The sequence below is a fragment of the Chinchilla lanigera genome, unplaced genomic scaffold (assembly GCF_000276665.1).
Source record: "Chinchilla lanigera isolate Chin_1 unplaced genomic scaffold, ChiLan1.0 scaffold00029, whole genome shotgun sequence".
Lineage (NCBI taxonomy): Eukaryota > Metazoa > Chordata > Mammalia > Rodentia > Chinchillidae > Chinchilla > Chinchilla lanigera.
Window position 1 is genome coordinate 2279002 of NW_004955430.1, and position 21641 is coordinate 2300642.

The 21641-nt window shown below is 38.1% G+C and overlaps 1 protein-coding gene across 1 annotated transcript in view; it reads right to left on the reverse strand.

Annotated features, from left to right (window-relative positions):
- Positions 1-21641, reverse strand: part of Capn7 (calpain 7) — a gene marked incomplete at its 5' end in the record, with an annotated part of 38528 nt that overhangs the window by 9728 nt on the left and 7159 nt on the right. Inside the window, 11 exon segments of the mRNA XM_005387313.2 lie at positions 98-233; positions 531-630; positions 746-890; positions 5107-5227; positions 6157-6263; positions 7340-7486; positions 9229-9322; positions 10501-10586; positions 13446-13572; positions 18789-18875; positions 20584-20781. Of these exon segments, the coding sequence (XP_005387370.2) occupies positions 98-233; positions 531-630; positions 746-890; positions 5107-5227; positions 6157-6263; positions 7340-7486; positions 9229-9322; positions 10501-10586; positions 13446-13572; positions 18789-18875; positions 20584-20781 (1348 nt within the window).

The window sequence follows — 21641 nt, forward strand, 5'->3', positions numbered from 1 at the left end:
GAGTGCGCCACCATGCCCAGCTCAAATTATATATCTACTGATCCATATTTAAAAGCATTTCCCTACAGCATGTCATTAGACGGGTATCAGTCAGTACCTTGTCTGTTATGTGTCTACTAAGCAAAACCCAAACTGCAGCACCCCCTTGTGGACACTGCACCTCTAGTTTGTACTGGGGGTTGTTGGCCAGACTATAGGCATCTTTCACAGGTCCTTGCTTAGCATCCCAAGTACTAAAAGATAAAGTCAACAAAGAAAGTAGGGATTAAATTTCTCAGAGAGTTAAAATATAACACTAAAGAGGGTTGCGTTTCAAGTACAATTAAGCTATCAAGTTTTTTTATTTTATTTTATTCTTTTTAAAATGTTTGGTATAACCCAGAAATATAGAACAAAAGTAACTATTACAAGACAGTTACCCATGGCCAGGACAAAAAAAAGAGGGAATGCTAGTCCTAAATTAATCATTACATTTCAAATTTTTAAAGTGGAAAATATTATAAAGTATAATGATATGTTTGAAAAGTTACCTGTGAATACATGTCGATTCTTTAAAAAGACCTGGATTCCAGCTCAAATAAATCACATCATAATACTGGCAGAGATCATCCCATGAAATCCAAAATATTCCTGAAAATTAGTGTTTTTTGTTAATCTAAAAAAACTTGATAAATTAGTTAAATACATTACAACTCATTAAAACGTTATTTGACAATTGGTACTACAATTGCAAAGACATATTTACCATTATCTATTTTCTGAGCTGTTCGAGGATCAAAATTTAAATGTTTTTGCAACTCTGGAGTCCAGTTTTTTACATCATTTTCACTGTATCTTCCTTTCCAACGTAAATGGCTCCAAGGATTTTTCAACTGGATAAATCGCAGCCCCTATATATTTAAAAGGAAAAGAAAAGGGGAATAACTAAGTTGTATCACAGTCATTGCGGCTCCCAGCTAGTCTTTCTCTTTACGATCCCGTGAACAATCTCTAACTCTGTCCTGACAGGCATAGCTCATGCTGTTCCCTCTAACCCGAAAACCTCTCTCAGCTCTGACTCAAGCCCAAGGCAGTAGAAAAAGAGGGAAGAGCCTGAACTCAGGAGTCAGAATAAAACAGGACCAAACCCCAGCTCTGCTTATCAGCTTATGGGCTCTGGGTGAGCCACTCAGACTCTACACATGTACTTATGTAAAAAACAAGAATGATGAGGTCTTCCTGGAAGGTTAAAAGAAGTAACACAAACTTTTAGTACTTTCCTTCTTTTAACTACTGTTTCTCCTCTGAACTTTATATATTGATGATATGTATTACACTAGTTTAAAACACAGAATACTTTATCTTACACTGTTTCCTACTTGTACAAATGCATGTCTTAATGAGATCATAAACTCTCTGAAATGGTAATATTATCAATCTTTTTCAGAAATCCTCAGTGAGCTTATAGAACAGTGTTAATGTTATGTTAAATGTTCAAAATACTATCTTTGTCTACAGAATTGATTACACTGACAGAGAAATTTAAAAGCTGGTAATTCCTAAGGAACAGGTCTTACTTCAAGCAGCCCATTCAGGAAATTGCACTTTTCCTAAAGATGTCCTAAATCAAATTAATTGAGGGATTTTTCTGAAAATCCACATTCACTTGTTATTTTAAAAGACGGCAAATTGTGGTCTGAGGTAAAGGTGATTTCCTGATAAAGGTAAACTCAGTTCCGCAGGCTGTATCCCCTAAAAGCTTTTAGTAATATATTTTCTCAATTTTTTCTATACCACCTGGGCATCGCCACACCTCAGTCAGAAGATATTTAACTCTTAACTCCTCTTTTCATAAAACTTAGCTCTATCTGAGCAGGAAATCTCTCCTTTATTTCATGATTTCTTCACTTCTGCTAAGCTTTTCAGAGACAGGTCCCAGCACCGGGGCAATTCTAAGACATATGACGAGAGAGTTCTATTTAAGGGTAAAAAACAAGCAATTCAAAGGGCCCCAACCAGGGACAAAATTGATTCTCTATGTGTATTAAAATCTGAGTACATTTTCTAGTATTCTTTTATTCTCTGCATATATCTTTGAAGAATTCCTGGTCCTGGGGTAATTTTTTTAATAAATAATCTGGGTCATGCAGGAACATCCCATTCCCACAGTTATTTCCAAGTAGCAGCGAAGGAAAGTCCTGGATGCACTCAGAAACCCCGTGACAGGCCTGGCGGAAAGGCGCAGCAGGAGCCACAGAGACGTACCTGCAGACTACTGAGGGAACGTTACCTCCAGCAGACACAAAATGATGCAAGGGAGGACAGCTGCAATTAAAGTGAGTGTGTAGGCAGGTTAAGAGACAAAAAGAATAATACTTTTATGGCAGTATTAATAAACATTAAGAAAATTTTAAGTGAAGAAAGTCACAAATGATGTAAGACTGAGGGTAGCTTTAAGCTGTCTACAAAGAAAAGGTTCTAAAAATAAATGCCTGAAAGAGCAAAATGGAAATATTTAAAATAGAAGTCAGAATTAAGTAAATGTCTCAAAATACAGAGAAAAGAACTCACAAAAATGACAAGCCCAAGCCGCCTGTAATCCCAGCATTCAGGATGCCGAGGTGAGAAGATCAAGAGTTTAAGACCACCCTGGGCCTCTTAGGGTTGAGGCTGTAGCTCAGGCCAAGACCCTGGCCTCAACAACAACAGGACAGGACCAGGAATTCTTCAAACATATTCTCAAAGAATAAAAGAATACTGGAAAATACACTCACATTTTAACACACATAAAGAAGCTTTCAGGGAATGATGAACTGTGACTGAACAAAGAGTTCACATAAATGAGATACCTGCTCAAGATGGGTAATACCATCCGGGGTCAGAAACTGTCCAGCATCCCAATGTGAATGTGAGCATGAACACAGTGAAGAGGCCGCCACCAGGCAAACTTCTTTCATGTTCCATGCTCTGATAAAATGTCTCAATCTTACAGACTCGCTCCTGTAAAGAACTGATACTGTGTAACTAATGCTACTACTTTTTAACTAGAAAGTAGAAAATGCTACTACTTTTTAACTACTTTTATTTGACATTCTTGAATTACTGGCATCCAAAAATTTTTTAATGTTCTGTCTTCAAATGAGACCACAGGTTCCTATTCTTGTCATAAATGTGTTTAGTTTCCTTTTTGTTTTTGTTTAAAGACAGGGTGTTCCTATGCAGTTCAGGCTGGTCTCAAACTCACCATGTAGACTAGGCTGACTCTGAACTCACAACAATCCTCCTGCCTCAGCCTCCTGAGTATTGGTTTTAAGCAGGCACCACCACCCCTAGCCAGTCTCCTTTTAATCAAAACATTTAAAATAAATGATACAATCTTTATAAAAAATCCTGCTTTCCTATTGCGTATTTCATTAGCTAAACTTAAATCACTTGCTATTATCGCACTATTGGTCACATTCACTGATCCCTACTTTTCAGGATGTTCTAACAACAAATATACGCAGTACTGAACATTAACAACTGATTTATTACACACTGGTGTTTGTGGGAAATTACAATTCTAAAATATAAATCTCTCACATTATTTAGTTTCTCATATACTTTTATAGTCTTTGCTTTGAGTGCCCAATTTTAACACCACTTTTAAAGAAAACACCATTTTACTCAGTATGGTTGCAGCTGCAATGCTAACTGAGAAACTGTCTGGAGACTATAAATGTTCAAACGCTGCAGCAGGTCTCTGCTGCCTTCACAATTCATATGCAGTCATGTGCTACCTGAAAATGTTTAATGACAGACTGCATATACAACAGCACGCGCAAAAGACTAAAATGGAGCTAAAATCCCTGCTGCCTAGTGACTGCACAGCCATCACCACGTTCAACAGCGAGTACTCACACGTTTGTAACTAAGCCGAGAGGCTTCTGTGTACTTTAGAACTGTAACTGACCATAAACATCAACCAAAATATTGTTACAGTCATTACTATTCCATACTGTTTTCCCTTTTACTGTGATGCTGCTACAAACAAACCTTCGGTGCTGCCAACTGTGTAAAATACCGGGTAATAACAAACGACGGCTACTGGTTTATGTATTCACTGGATTTTTTACTCTATTAAAAAAAAGTTCATCATAAAACAGTATGCCATGTTAGGCCAGCAGCAGACATACACATCTCAAGTTTACCCCATCTCTTGACTACATGATTTTTCTCTTTTGGGTTAATCTCCTGTCATTTTGTTCATCCTGGCCACGGGCGCAATTGGCTCTAACACACACACACACACACACACAAACACACACACACACACAACCAGCCTAAGGGTATGAGTGGCTGAACTACCTAAATTTGTGTAAAGATACTCGATGCTCTCTGATGTTTGCATGAAAACAAAATCAGCTAACTACAAATTTCTCAGATTGTGCCATCACTGTTAAATGAGCTGTAACCGTGGTTCTGTGTACCTCATTACAACATAGTCTTATACACAGGGGTGGAATCACTGCTGACTGCCACTGCTTCTTTCTATTACAAAGGACTCTTAACACCTGTATCTTTCTAACCCATACAACTGATCAATTTTTCACTTAAAAATAACTAACAACCTGCACACGAATGCAGTCACACATCCTGATACCACAGCCCAAGTATAGGTTGAGGAAGGGTCTGCAAGGCCTGACTACAGGCCCAGACCTCAGGGAAGAGAAGCACAGGCTCTCACACACCCACTGGGATGTGTCTTACTCACAGCTATCTTCCAAGCTTTTCTCCTTTCACAGATATTTACTCAGTACCTACTCTCCTTCAGCGCTTACCACTAGGACTGACCCAAACCCCAATATGCAGTCTGCAAGCACAGGGGCCGTGTATTTACCTCAACCACGATACTTCTACAGAAAAGAGAAAGAGGTCTAATGGTGGTACTGCTCTGTCATCCATATCTGTGCTGTCACTGTCGTTCTGTTTCTCTCTTTTAATTTCGTAATTTATAATGCTAAAGGTCAAGCTGTTTAGTATAACAGGAAGACCTTAATTTGTCAGTATTCAAAAGGCTGATAATCATTTGTGATTCATGTGATGTCTTAACAAATAAGAGCAAGAGAAAACAATGCAAGGCAAAACCTTGAACTCTCTAATATCCAGAACAGCATACGCATGTGTGGGAACCAGGCCCCACTTCTCCCCTTCAGCTTCAGTCATCATTCCCGTCGATGCGGTGATGAGGACGTCCCCTTTGTGAAATCTGGAATGATCCCAAAGACAAGTAATTAAAGGAAAATCTTTGAAAACTTAGATCACACCACCGCTCAGTCTAATGGCTTACATGAAAATTTCCATATATCTACATCTTTTCAAAAATGACAGCACTCAAGAGGTTGAGGCAAGAGGATCACTGCAAGTTCGAGACCAGCCAGGGTTACAAAGTTCAAGGTCAGCCTGAACTGCACAGTAAAACCCTTTCTCAAAAAGGAAAAAAAAAAAAAAGAGCTTTTCCTAACACCCTGAAGAGCTTTAAACAAGAAAACATATTTAGGGCTGGGGATGTAGCTCAGTGGCACAGCACCTGCCTGGCAAGCACAAGGTCCTGAGTTCGATTCCCAGCACCAAAAAAAAAAGAAAGAAAGAAAAAACATTTTTAATTTACAGTGTACCTGATAAATTATCGCATTTCCTTTTTTATCCCAAGAAACTTAATTCTCAGGCAGAAACCTATCAATAAAGAAACACAAATGCTATATTTTTAGTTTACAAATAAGGAAGAAGATGTGAAATACCAATGTACTTCGCCAAAAGAGATAATCGTTTTATCAAACCACTAAGCTTTCTAGCCTTGCTACTGCATGTGTACTACTGTTTGGACAATTTTCCAGTCCACCTAAAGCTTAAAGTTCTGAAATGTCTCTTTTTCTACCTCCCCTCAAATTGGTAAGTACTTGGTAAGTACAGAATAATTTTCCATATCATACATTCTAGATTCAAATGTTTTGGATTATCTGTAACCATCACTGAAAATAACCGAACGCCGACTACCAAGCATATAAAGCCTGTTTTTAAAATAATGTCTCTAATAACTAAAAATGACAGCTTCTGTGATCTCTATGCTAAATATGGCATGATGATTTTAAACAGCCTCTTTTACTAAAAAAGAAAGGAAAAGAAGAAACTGTTTACCGTTGATAAAGCATTCTGAAAGAATTATCCTTACTGAAAGTTTGGCTATCTGAATGCATAGCAATCCTTTCTGGTATCCACCCAGTCAGTGCATGAAGATCAATATTCTGCAACATAAACACATTTCAAGGCTCTCAGTGTTGACTTTAAACTCTCAGATAAATTCTCAGGGTCGCTTTTAAATCACTGATTTGACAATGATTCTGATAGGAATAAATCAGAAGACAGTTAAAAGCTTTTCACTCATCTGAATACAAGAGAATTACTTTGTTGGTAAATATGACAAAAACTCCAAATATTTAACAGAAAAACTGCTTTGATGGTAACAGTTAACACTGAGTGAGTCCATACAATATGATAATCCCTTCGAATGTTGTATGTACATTCCCATTTTTTCAGCTGCAGTGGGTAAATTCACAGGCAATGGATCAGAAAGCTAAACCAGTAATGTATAGGCTAGGAAGAAAAATAACTTCCCATTGCATTTACTATGACCTTCGTAATCCTGCCTAGCATTATAAGATCCTGAAGAGCAGAGGAGGCCTGGTATTAGGCAGGGAAACTAGTCAGGTATGAATGATGGGTCATTTGCATACAGTACTTCATTTACTCTCTTTCAAACCCTGGGAGGTGGATATTATCCATATATTATAGACCTATATTATAAGCTGACAAAGGTGAAATACCCTTCATAAGGCCACAGGCTGGTCAATGCCAAATTTAAAGTCATGTTAAGTCAAGCAGTTCACTTCACACAACTAGAGGACACTGGCACACAGAGCTCAACTTTACAGGTTATATTAATAAGGCTGGAGAAAACAACTCCTTGAACTTAAATTTACAAATGAAAATATACATAAGAGTATTAATATGTTACATCTTTTGATCTGAAAAGACTACCCTAGAAAGTTACACTGCAATTAATTGGCTCTGTATCTCAACCTAACAGCAGATATATACATTTTAGAGGTTTCCTGACACAGAATTTACATAGTATACTACCCTTACACAAGAAAGTATGTACTCCCATAATAAGGGGACTAGTCAGTATTTCTCAAGAGCTGATAATCTGCCTTCTTTACCCATAAAGAAAACTAGTAGTAGTATCTACTATTACTTTTCAAGTTTAACATACCTTGTATTAGCATAGGTCAGTGTCTGAATCATACCCCCTTTTACTTACCGAATTGGATCCTGGGAAATCATAACCTCCCATAACCTTCATGTATGCTTTTTCTATGAGAGACACCCATAATTCACTTTTATTGTTGGAGTAAGAACACAGCAATTCTCCCTTATGATCAACAGGTAATTGGTCATCAATTATCACCTGAGGAAAGAGAACATTAATTTCCTTAGGCGAAAGAGTACCCTAAAATCTTGTCAAGGAAAAAAAACACCTTTCATACTGATAAAAAGCATAACAGCCTATTATTAGGATGACAGTTCCATGCTTCTAGAATCTGATCAATTATAAAACGTTCATCATTTTAATAGGATGCCTTTACTCAGTCTTATAAGCTAATCTGTCAGGTAAGCCACTTGTTACATATAACTACCATCAAAATTATTAGAGATTCTAGAATGTACATTATATTTAAAATAGCCGGGCGTGGTGGTGCATGTCTGTAATCCCAGCACTTGGGAGGCTGAGGCAGGAGGATCTTTGCAAGTTTGAGGCCAGCCTGAGCTGCATGGCAAGACCCTGTCTCAAAAAGACATAAATAAATAAATAAATAAATAAATACAAAATAATTGAGTTCAATTCCTGGTACCACTAAATAAATAAATACATACAATAAAATAATTACCAAAGAGCATCACTATTAAGATCAATATGTCATTTTAATCTAAACCTAAAAACTCATGCCTTCTAGTTGTAAAAGTAGAACATTACGGCTAAAAAATACATTTAAACAACGGAGGGGGTGGGCATGGTAATGCACGCCTATAATCCCAGCACTCAGGAGGCTGAGGCAGGAGTACTGCCATGAGGCCAACCTAAGCTACATAGTGAGTTCAACACCAGGCTGAACTGCATAGCAAGACCCTGTCCCAAAAAACAAAACAAACAAACAAAACAACAACAAAAAGAGGAAACAATCACCACAAAGATATAGTATATACCTTACACTAAGAAATTATTTGAAAGACACAGAAATAAAAAGTTTTGATCTAAGACTAACATAAATTCTACAATTCCATTTTGAAAGATTCTTCAAACAAGAGGTTCTTTAAGAACTACGGTCCAGGAAAAACATTCTCAAATTTTTGTTTGTTTTTAAGTAATAGCTAGAGCGACTCTCAAAGGATGTTCCCAGACCAGGGCACCAGCATCAGCATGGAACCTGTTAGAAAAGCACACGGCATCTCTTTCAGATGTAGAGTCAGAAACTCCGGTGGGGGGCCCAGCAATCTGTGCTTCAGTAAGGCCTCCTGATGGGTGATTCTGTGCACCCTAAAACTGGACTACTCCTGAGTGACAGAGCAGTGATTTTCAGACTGGAATCACCAAGAGAGCTTGTTAAAATGAAGACTTTGATTCAGTAGCTCTAGGGTGAAGCCTGAAATTCTGCAATTCTAACAAACTCCCATGTGAACTGAGGGTGATGCAGGGACCCACCCGGGTGGCAGTGGACAGATACTAAAGGACCCTAACAAGGGAACACCCTCAGAGGTCAGAGTGCTTAAAGAAATTGAAGCAGTATAACTTAAGACCATACGTATATTTCACAAAGGAAGTAATTTTAAAGGCTTCTTACATTTCAGGATGTAACTACATATAAACTCTTCTGACCTAACAGACTTAATGTGTCTGATTTCCTTTTAATCAAAAATATTAAGATCAGATTACAATTTATTTTAAGCATTAGTAGTCCTTAGTTCATTATTACTTATTGGAATCTGTCCTGGATTCTGTTTTCAATTATTAACATAAAATGATATTGGTAGTAGAGTGTGTAAGATCAGAGTCAAAATCAGCTAAACTGTAATATAGATAATATTAATTCCACTCACAACTCAAAAGCGGAGAAGGGAAGAGAGAAACGGTAAAAGGGAGACAATATTCACCTTCCTCGGGACTCCATTGAGGTGAAGTTTTACCATATACTTTCCACAGGGATTGTACTCTGGCTCACCATCCTTATTCTGAGGATAAATTATGCTTTTGTAAGGAAAATAAATATTGAAATACTCACATTAATATCCAAAATCGACTACAACACAGGAGATATTTAAACATGTCACTTAGACATATGCTATTATCTTTGCAATTTTATAAAAATAACCAAGAATATTTTCCTATGGTAGACCTAGACAAAGATTACATTTTCAAACTGCTTATTTACTATATAATTAAGAGTATTGTGAGATCATAAATGGCATAAATTTTATAATATTCTAAAACTGTTCAATTTTTAATTATATACTATAATAAGTCATCCACTAAATGGATATATTTTAAGCTGATTAAAATACTCGTTTATCATAAAGACCATTTAAACTGATCATAACCAAGGCACTAAGCACAACTCTGATCAAAGTCACATAAAATTATATAACCAAATACTCACAAAAACTATCAGTATCAATTTTCCTTTAAATTAATTTGGACCACATCAAGCACACTGAAAATTACTTTTACATGGGAAATAGCTGAAATTAAAGACTAATTCCTCTTTGTACTCTCAGAGGTTAATACACAAAAACCAGTCAAGAAAAGCTAAATGAAAAATGATGCTTAATTTTTACATTTCAATGATTTAAGCTAATATAACTCTCGAAAACTGAAAGAAAAAGTATTTCAGAGACATTTCAATATATTCTAATATATTCAGTTCTCACAAATATACACCATTTTATATTTTCCAATAGCCACATTAAACTTGAAACTAATTTTAATGATACATTAAAATTAAACTAATTTAAAAAGTTTATATAATCTATGATTTCAACATGTAATCAATACAAAAATTAGGGGTATCTCCTGTGCCATTTTCAAAATCTCATGTGCATTTTACGCTTGCAGCCCCTCTTAATTCACAGTAACTCATTTCAACTACTCAACAGGCATATTATAAATTACTATAAATATGATGAGATTTTACTTGATTTATTTTTAAAATATTTATTCCATGTTATTTAATGAAATATGCACATGGTCATACTGACTTAGTGTATCTTTCCATAGTAATAAATCATCTGCTTAACCTCTACGGATGAGCCATAGTATTCTAGAGACACTCTCTCTCCACTTTGTACATAGATAAAGCCTCAGTTTTTAAGTTTCCAGTTAAGAGATAAGCACATGAAAAAGACTAAAGGAACACGTCAAACTTTTACCTGGTAATCAGCTTTTTATTAAACCGTCTCTCATAAGCTGCACTGATAGCCAATGATGCCACAAAGGAACAATCTGATACTATTGTCTGCCAATAAGAACAGAGTATGAATATATTCCTTCATTCAAGTATTTTCAACATTAGCTAACATTTATGCACTGCACCTGATTTTTTATGCTAAATATCTTGACTGTTGTTTAAATAAGAATAATAAAGAGAAATGCCAGGCTGCTGACTCACGTATTTTACTCAAATCCTAGAAAAATCAAGAAGTATTTCAGTTGTGTTAATTTAACATTGGATAGTTATATAACAAAATCTCTTATATCTATTCCCTTTATCAAAAGTGAAATTCAGATTTTCAAGTTTTTTACCTACAAACACAAAAATCTGAGCTACTCGAAACAGTTATACAAGGCAAGACCAAAAAGTAGTGTTTAAATTTTAAAAATGTGTTACACTAGAAAACACACTGCCATTAATCCCCTTCAAAATACTTCTGCTTGCTTCAAACACACTATCCCATCATCCTTTTTTTTTCGTTTTTTTTTCCGCAGGAATCGAACTCACGACCTCGCGCTTGCCAGGCAGGCGCTGTGCCGCTGAGCTAAATCCCCAGCCCCTATCTCATCATTCTTGCCACCTTCTGAAGCAGTTCTTGAAGTCCTCTCTTGAGTGTTTACAAGGTCTGATCAAAACTCATATGCTGCCAAGTGTCAACCAATGGGAAGGCAGGCTCACAGAAACATTATGCCCAGCAGGCCCACTTCTCCACTGAGTGCGTCACTGCTCATGTATGAGTGAGCTCCTGGGAGCAGACTGGTGGGGTCCTGTGGGGGTTTCGGTCTTCAGCCTTCCCCCAGCCTCGTTCCCACAGGGATCACTGTCAGGCTCTTGCTCACCTCCTGGAGGCTCTAGGACAGCGATAGTGAACTGATGGCACCCAGACTGCCGCAGGCTGTTATCACTAAAAGCTCTGAAAGGGGCACCATCGCTGCTCTAGGGTTTTCAGGGCACTTCTTAAAGTGGGCGGAGAGGTTGCAGCTGGACCTGCACACTGCCCACCCTAGTTTCTACATGCAGAACTGCAGAAATGGTTCTTCACCAGAAAAGGAAATTCTGAATGAGAAATCCAAGCAAGGCTGGAAATTCACTGGATTCCAAATGATTCTGATCTTTCATGAAACACCAGTAATATCTGGGAAGGAGAAACCCACAGGCTACCGAGAAAAAACAATATGCTCCTGTGATTTCTCCTTGGGTGGTGGCAGTGAGCGCCACCCACTTCTGCCTCCAGTCAGGCCAGGACCAGTGCTGGCACAGACACTAAGACAAGCCCGCCACCGTCTGTCCTTTCTTCCCGAGATGCCCTAACTGTCCTTATGGCCCTGACAAAAGTGAATTCATCAAGAACCAGCTATGCTAATTTTTGCAAAAGCTGAATGAACCTTGGGACCTGGCGCCAAGGCTCTAGACACCACTCCTCCAGAGCTCTCCTTCCCTGCTTAGGTCCAAGACCTCATCTGGAGGCGGGTGGTGTCCTCTGCTGCAATGCATGGCAAAGGAGCCACAGCTCCCCAGCCTGCCCACTGGCTTCTACGTCAGCACATTGCTGCAGAGAGCAGCAACATCTCTGGACTCCTGGGAACGCAACTGCAACAAGCATAGGGCAGCACCTTGCAAGCTAAGGGGGCAGATTTCCACGGCATCCATGGACCACGGCAATAAGCATATGAGGAGCCATGCCCACCTTTGGCCACAGTTCTTACTTTTGTCCTCAAGAGGCTCTGAGAAGTGTCAGGGCCTACCCTGTGGCCCTGGCAGGCACCTGGGGACTCCAGACCAGGTAGGCTTCAGTGTTCTTCTCAGTACAGCCCCAGACGGTGCCAGAGGCCAAACATAGCTCAGCGACATAGGGAGCTATCTCTCAGGCATGGCACTGACTGATCCCGTGGAGCAGCAGCAGCTGTTATTATTTCTGTCACAGGCAGGGCAGGTGCAGGTCAGCACAGGATGGCTACCTACCACATCCCTCATGAGGACAGCTCCTCAAAAGCCCAAGGACCCCGTGGGCTCCTCACTCAGCTGCACCCAAGGCAGGGGTTCTGCACCTCCTCTTTAGCACATTTACATTAGGGTGAGCTGAGCGACAGGTCACTCTGCTGCCTCAGGGTGGTGGGCAGAGACATGGAGACATCAGCACTCAGCAGTCCTTGTGGCGGGAAGAACACAGCTGTGACCAGCAGGAAAGTGTGTTCACTCCATCAGAGGCATCTCAGGCATCAGCCAGGACCCAAAGCGTACCTGCTGGCAACCTTGGGGTAGTATGGGGAGGTGGGGGCCAGCCACCCAAGTTCTGCCCCTGCAGATCAGCGAAAGGACTCTGCTGGCTGCTAATGGAGAGATCCTTCAAAAAGAACGATTAAAAGGCCATTATATAAAGTGTTCAATAACAAAACAACAAGAGTTATTATGGTATGTCCTTATCCACCTTATTCACCGGATCTGCTTCCATGTAGTTCTGGCTCTTCCTCAAAGTCAAAATGACCTTTTATAAAGATAAGTGTTTGCAATCTGTTCAGGACACAAAAGCAGCCATGACAGTGCAAATAAAGACAAATGACTTCAGAAAGTGGCAAGTCGGCCGGAATAAGTATGTTCAAAGAGAGAGAGACTATTCTGAGAGGGATAACAGCGGTATTTCTTTTATTGTAATGCAGTCCTAAAAATTTAAATGTTTTCTGTCGTTCCCTTTATTTCCTATCATTTCTGATCAGTGTGTATGTAGTTACTTCCGTGCTTAAGTCAAAACGCGCAGAATGAGTAATTTTTCCAATTATTCTCATGTACCTAAAAATATAAAAGCCTAAGAAAAAACTCAAATTCATATTCAAATTTCCTTAAAATGCTAGTTTTCATACAGAATGTCACAAAATAAATGTTTACCTGCTTTATGCTAAAACTGGACACAGTATATATCATTGTAGGATTGCTGGTGAGGTCTTCTGGTCGAACCCACTTGGAAAATGTTGTTTTTTGTTTAGGTGATAATGGTAGCTTGCCCAATCTATCACTGAGATAATAATAAAAATTAAAATAAGTCATAATTAAGTCAAGGGTATAGCTCAGCGGCACAAGTGCCTGCCTGGCAAGCCCAAGGTCCTGAGCTCTAGTCCCGGTACCAAAAAAAAAAAAAAAAACCCTGAAGTCAAAAAACAAAGTCATAATTAAGTTTCCAGGAAGTTTTTTAATAGTAATCATTTAACTATATGTAATCTTTCTAAAATAATTACCTGGTCAAATCTAGTTCTTTATACCTAGACCTGAATCCACTCAACTTAACCATCCTCCTCAATTAAAAACTGCGTATGGGGCTGGGGATTTAGCTCAGCGGCACAGGGCCTGCCTGGTAAGAGAGAGGTTGTGAGTTTGATTTCCAGTACCAGGGAAAAAAAAAAAAAAAATTTTTTTAAATTAAAAATGCATAAATAAATAACTGAACACAGAAGCACAACCCAAATCCATTTATTTTTACTTTAAGGATATATATAATTTAAAAGTTTAATTTAGCATGCTTATGTTCAAGAAATTCAGCCAGGCATGGTGGCACATGCCTGTAATTTCAGCACTCGGGAGGCTGAGGCAGGAGGATCGTTGTGAGTTCAAGATCAGCCTGGGCTACAAAGCGAGCTCAAGGGCAGCCTGAACTACACAGGAGGCCCTGTTTCAAAAAGACAAAAAAGAAAAGAAAAAAAAGAAAAGAAAAGAAAAAAAGAAATTCAATAATAAAACACAGCCATTAACAACAGTACAGGGTGATTCATTCAAAGAGGCAGGAAGCTACAGATCCTTCCTTTGGCTCACGAACACTCTGCAAGGACAGAGTAGCTCATTTACTAAATACTATGAGTCAGGCATCACACTAAAGTACTTTACACTGAGTAACCACTTTGAAGACAACAATACGTAATACAACAACCACTGTTAACTTCCTATCACCTTGTTTTGAAATTCTGTATCATTTTTATTGTTTTTGTGTTTTGTTTATATTTCTTTGTTTTCAGTATTTTTTGTTCTTTTCTCTTTAAAATCAAAATTTTAAAAAATGAAGTGCTTTACATACACTATCCATTTAAATGCCCAGAATAATTCTGTTAAATTAAATATTTTGGGACTGGGTATACAGCTCAGGGGCACAAGTGCCCGCCTGGCAAGCACAAGGTCCTGAGTTCTATTCCTGTACCAAAAAAAAATTAAATATTTTGGAAAAGTCGTAAAGTGATGAAGTAACTTCTGAAGGTCATGCAGCTAAGGAGAAGGACGGGCCCTTGAATCTAGGTTTTCAGTTCCAAACCCACTCTGTGTGGTAATAGTTCTCTAAAACTGATATACATTACCAGATTAACAAACATCTACCTTTCCTCAAAACTTTTCTAGAGCAAGGGCAGCAAATCTTTGGATTTTAAGGGATTTAGAGATAATATGAGTTATATGATAGGAGAACTAAAACAAATAGATTATAACAGTCTTTTTTCTTTCTTTCAAAAAATGCTAATAGGTATTAGGAGAAAGAAGATTTTGTGATCAAATTCCTGGCTAATGTATTAATTTCTTCACTGCAGGATCATCTAAACTTTTAACGAGCCAATGTTCGCTGTAAATCTCACTAGAGTATGATATACATCATTTCCCAAACTATCTCCCATAACCACCTCAAGAAGCGTGAGTGTTCCAGGTAGTATTTTGATACCTCTGTAAGATAAGGCTAATTATAAACATGGAGTTAGCTGAATTAGAGGAATTTAACTTGCCACCTGAACCATAAATTCAAGGCTCCTTTTTTTCCTCATTCTCCAACCCCAGGATTCCTTAACATCTGTTCTCAAGTCACTAATGAATAAATTCAGTGTTTAAATTCAATGTCTTGGGCCAGTGATATAGCTCAGTGGTGGAAGCGCCTGCCTAGGAAGCGCAAGGTCATGAGTTTGATTCCTGGTTCCAAAAATAAATAAATAAATAAATAAATTCAATGTCTTTCCTTAGAACTTTCAAAATAGCTTTTTTTTTTTTTTTTGTCTTTTTGAGACAGGGTCTCACTATGCAGTTCAGGCTGACTGCAAGCTCACTTTGTAGCCCAGGCTGGTCTCGAACTTACGACGATCCTCCTGCCTCAGCCTCCCAAGTGCTGGGATTACAGGTGTGCGCCACCATGCCCAGCTTCAAAATATCTTATAAATATGTTTGTGGTTTGAAATAATACAAGAAGAGAAAAAAAGTCAATCTCTCTAACCAAAGATAACTTTCATATATTTTCAATTGTTTTCCTGTCAATCTGTTACCTAAATTTTACAAAATTATTGTTCTCACTGCAATATAACCTAAATAACAAAGGGAACTCTTGTACTGACAGAGTAGTTTTAAATGTATTTTTATAAATTTTTCTCCAGATTTAGTTCAGTAGGTATTTATTAAGTACCTAGTATACACAAGATAAACTGTGGTACAGATGGGGTACAACTTTGTTAATCATAAATGGCCTCTATCCTTATAGACTTTATAATCCCCTAGCAGACAGGCATTAAGTAATTGCAACACAAAATAAAAACAAAAAATATGAAAAATCCCAATTCTGAGGGAGTTAGTACAGTTCTATATTTTACTTTTCCAATTATACTTATGAATGTTATCCAATGTTAAATTCCATGAGAACTTGATTTTTCATGAATATATATTCTTTTTGTGGACATTGTGTTACATACACATTATAAATGCAGTTTATCTAATTTGTTATACAATAATCAAAACTATTAAGTTTACATATCTACTTGTATATGTCCATTCAAGAACATACTAGAAAAACTGATCTGAGCTGCACACATGGTAGCACATGCCTGTGACCCCAGCACTCCAGGAGGCTGAGGTAAGAGGATCACCATGAGTTCAAGGCTGGCCTGGGACACATAGTGAAACACTGTCTCAAAAACAAACAAACAAAAAAGAACTGATTTACCTACGGTATTGTAACACTAACTAATATCTTTTATGTAAACCTTTTATCTTTATGACATCTCTAAATACCTTGGTCTCCTGAAATGAAATGGTTAGAAGTATAAAAATTTCTTAAATACTTGGAATATATGGCTAAATGGTGTAACATAACTTACAATCTAACAAAATATTTTTCTAGCAGTTAACCTTTATTATAAAGCTTTAGCTACACAACAAGCACCATGCTAAGAGGTTCATAATTTATTCATTGAATGGTAACAGTAATACTATGAGGTAGGTTTTAATACTATCCTCATTTTTATAAATGAGGAACCTGAGACATATTTAACAATTTTCCAGAATCATACAGGATTTCAGTCTGTAAAATTTGCTTCTAAAATCTGTACCCTTAATATCAAAGCTATAAAACTTCTAAGACATAAGAATTTCTTAGATCATGGGCTGGGGATTTAGCTCAGCGGCACAGCGCCTGCCTGGCAAGCGCAAGGTCGTGAGTTCAATTCCTGGTACTGGAAAAAAAAGAAGAATTTCTTAGATCTTAATCAGTTGCTAGCATTACAAGGCTGCCTGAGTGAAAAAATTAGGGTGATAGTTTACTGGCTTTCAGACACCTGAGCCATTCAAGAAATCAAAACTAGCTAAGCACTGTGGTACATTCCTGTAATCTCAGCACTCTAGGAGGCTGACACATGAGGATCTCAAGTCCAAGACCAGCTTGGACAACTTAGTGAGACCCTACCTCAAAATTTAAAAACAAACAAAAACAACTACAAAAAATGGCTAAGGATGGAAGCCGGAGCTCAGGGCAAAGACCCTGGGTTCAATCCCCAGTAAAAGACAGGCAAAGACAGGGTGGGGGGTTGTGTGGAAAAAGGGAGGGTAGAGAGGGAAGAGAGTATGTGTGTGAGAATGAGACAGAAACACAGACCAACCCTGGAAAATGAAGAGCAGCCCTCTTATTCTTTGTGATTTTTTTATATTCTCTACATAAGCACACAAAATTGTTTTCCTGTATTGGGGATTGAACTCAGGACCTCACCGATGCTGTATCCCCAGCCCTTTCTATTTTGACATAGGGTCACACAAAGTTACACAGGCCAGCCTCAAACTTATGATCATCCTGTTTCAGCCTCCCAGGTAGTAGGCAGGATACAACATGTGCCCAACACTGCTGTACTAGTTAACACCATTTTTCTTTTTTTTCTTTTTTTTTTTTTTTTTGAGACAGGGTCTCACTATGTAGTTCAGGCTGGCCTTGAGCTCACTTTGTAGCCCAGACTGGCCTCAAACTCGCAACGATCCTCCTGCCTCAGCCACCCGAGTGCTAAGATTACATGCGTGCACCACCACGTCCAGCTAACACCATTTTTCTATGCATGTATAAATACATTAAAAGTTTAAGACCTGGTACTATAATATTATATACATAACTTTCTATTCTTTAAAAGGTGCATTTTTTCCTACCTTCTTAAAGACATTTCATTTACACAGCACAGTATTTGACTGCATGGATGTGCCTTTTCCCCCCAAGTACCTTGGGACAGGAGTTCACTATATAATCCAGGCTAACCTGAACTCACTACGCAGCCCATGCTGGCCCCAAACTCACAATCCTCCTCTGCCTCATGCTCTCGAGTGCTGGGATTACAAGCATGAGCCACTACACACAGCTGGACAGGCCATCACCAAATCATCACCATACCTCTGCGTATTTAATTTCAGTAATTCTTTGTTATAAAATATGTCTTCATGAATCTCTTATTACACACAGCTCTGAGTACTGATTTCATTAGGCTGATTAGAAGTTTGGAGTCCTGAACCAAACAGTATTTTTTAGGCTCTTGACAGAAACTGCCGCTGTCCTGGAAGGCTGTTCTAACACCTTTATAAACAACTCTCTTGAACTGGATCTCAGTAAACAGAGCTACTGTCACTCTGTTCCACTTTTCCATTCCACTCCTAGACTGGCTTGTAGTTCTGCTGTAACTGAAACACCAACTGGACAAGCGTTTACTGAGTACTGACTTTGTGCTGGATATCGTACTGGCACTATCAGCATAGTATGAGGCAAAGGAGACCTACGTGAGCCCATGGTCAGGCAAATAAAGTGTTCTTGCTATGTCATCCTACCTCTTTCCCATAATTATACCTCTCTTCCAGTTTTTTATTACATTTTAATTTCAAAGCTATGAATTGAACTGAACGTCTAAGTATTGAAAAATTACAGAAAAACTTAAAAATTAGATCTTGAAAGTAAAACTCACAATAGTGGTTACTTACCAGAAAGGCATTGGATAAGCAAAGCGTTCCCTCAAATCAACACTCATGAAAGGAACATATTCTATACCATTTATTTTTGATGTTGTCCTATAAAGTGAGAAAACATTCTAAGGTGAATATTCAAGTCTATCTTATTAATGGCCAATCTTAAACTCTTCAAAATTTAAATGACAAGGTACAGTATTGTATTAAACTGATAACCTCATGTTATTAAATATATTTGGATAAAATTTTCATAAAACTGAGTATCAGAAAATAACTGATGTACTTAAATTCAATAAAAGTTATTCTTTTTAACACTAACATCCTTCACAACAAAACTCTAGTCTCAAGACAAGCATATTTCAGAGGCAATGAAAGCGCCCTTATGTCCCTTACCAGCACACAAAATCAATTCTATCTTAAGCCCAAAGGGACAAATCAACTGTTCAGTTATTTTAGAATTTTAAAAACATAAAATTTACAATTCTGAAAAATATGTTCTTCATATTTTCCAATACATGGGAATATAGAATAGATAATGGAGGAAATAACACAGATCTCAGCTACGGTCTGTTGACAAATTTAAGAAATGAGGTTTGTGATAGCTTTGCCTATTTTCTCCCTCCGTGTACTTTATTTGGAGCAGCTGCAGGATATCTGCACAATTTAGTCTTCAGGCAACGACGGTCAGTGAATTTGAGAATTAAAACAGTCAACAGCAGACACAATGACTTGGGGACCACGTACAGCCATGTTCTGGAAAGAGGATGAGGACATTTCACTTGTATGTGGGGCAGGGGGAAATGCACTGCTGTTGTGATGCAGAATTCCAAATGTGTGTAGGGAGCACAGGGACGGTGAAGAGCCCAAACACTGTACTCTTACTTAGCGTCACTCAGCTCCAAAGCTACCCTTCTGTCTTATTTTGTGTTGTACTGGTTCATAAGCAATTTTCTAGACAAAGGAAACCAGATCAGAAGGAATAGAATTAAAATCTTCAACGGGAAAGAAAGATGCCCTTTCAGCTCAATTTTAGGAAAATTAAAAATGAGTATCTACATGACTTGCATAGTTCTAAGCAAGTCATGTTCACAGTTCTAAGTTCTTGCAAACTTCTAATCGTATCTACACTGGCTCAGAAGACCATTTATAGGATTTCTATATTAATATGGAAAATAAAGGATTTCTATATTCATATGCTTCACATCTGCAGTATCTCCTGAAGCTTCTTTCACACATGTTGAGGTGTACACCAGGAAGTCTTTGAGTGCTTTTTGTAGGGAGCCAGACAGTACAGTTTATGTTTGGCAATCAGGTCTGTGTCACATATCCTTCTGTGCTCATTTTCTTTTTAAAAACCCTTTAAAAAAGTGAGAAATGATTTATGGCTCACAACGTTAGTGTAGTTTGCTGGTCCAGACGCTACTTCAAGGCACCACGCATCCCCATTAGGGCTCTGCTTACAAAGCTGCACAGACTGCTAGTACTGCCCACAGCTCTGCTGTGCTCCTTAACACTCAGGGCCCAGCACTGCAAAGATACTCACGTAACAAATGTTGCAGAGTAAGTGCTGTGCAAGAATGTGTAAAGCAATTCCTACTTGCAAGGCGCTCATGGTAAAGAATGGTAATACTAAAGAACATTAGAAATTTTAACTCTTCCCTTCAAAGTGACTATATGATATTATTACTTATAATTACCTAATAACACTTTTTAAATAAACATCTGAATACAATTCAGTAAATCTAATGAGAACACAATTACACGCATTATGTCAACAAAGTTCATTATAATTAATCATTAATGGATTTACCTGAGCACTTCTATTTCTTCTGCTGTGTACCTCTGTCCTTGTGCATCGCATGACTGTGGACTTACAAATGGCTGAGATTTTTCAGGGAAGGAATTAGCTCCTAATGGAAAATGGGTTTTCACTGGAGGTGGTTTTGGTTTAATATTTGACTTGATTTTGTAGAACGGCTTTGTCAAAGGCTCACTCAATGCTTCTGCTCTATAACACAGGCACAGAAAAACAGTATTAGTCTTTCTTCTCACATTTAAGCATTTTTCCTTTTGGAAGTACTGGAGATTGAACCCAGGGCCTCTGCACTAGATCCTCCAGATCTTTTTTTATTTTACCCAGACTTGGCTCGAACATGTAATCCTCTTGCCCTAGCCTCCCACAGTGCTGGGATTACAGATGTGCACCATGTCCAGCTATAGTTAAATTTTTAGGAAACAAAGTTTACTTCAAAAACTAGTCAGCCACTCTTAACAGAAAATTAGTATATAAAATTCTTACACACTAGTCAAAATCTCGTTACTTTAGCTACTCCCAAAAGGTAAGTATTTTTGCAAATAACATTCTTTTTTTCTTTTGAATTTTTATCTTTTTGAGACAGAGTCTCACTATGCAGTTCAGGCTGGCCTTGAGCTCACTTTGTAACCCAGGCTGGCCTCAAACTCTCAACGATCCTCCTGCCTCAGCCTCCCAAGTGCTGGAAATATAGGCATGTGCCACCACGCCCGGCTTGCAAATAATACTGTATTGACAACATTACTTGAACACTCCTTGTATGTTAGATACTATACAAAATAAGTGGTGTGCAAGAATGTATAAAGCAATTCCCATTTGCAAGGTGCTCATGGCTTTGTAGAGAAAGATGACTGCATCAAAATGACAGCGATGCTGGGACAAATGTGAATGAATGCATGAAAGACACTACAGACTTAATGTCTAGAAAAGAGAGTAAGGGAAGGCTGCTTTGAAGTGATGCTGAAGCCACAGAGAACTTTTCTGAAATACAGAGAACATGCATGTGAGTTCACTTCTAAGGAATGGGTATGCACCCTGTGAAAAGTACAACTGAG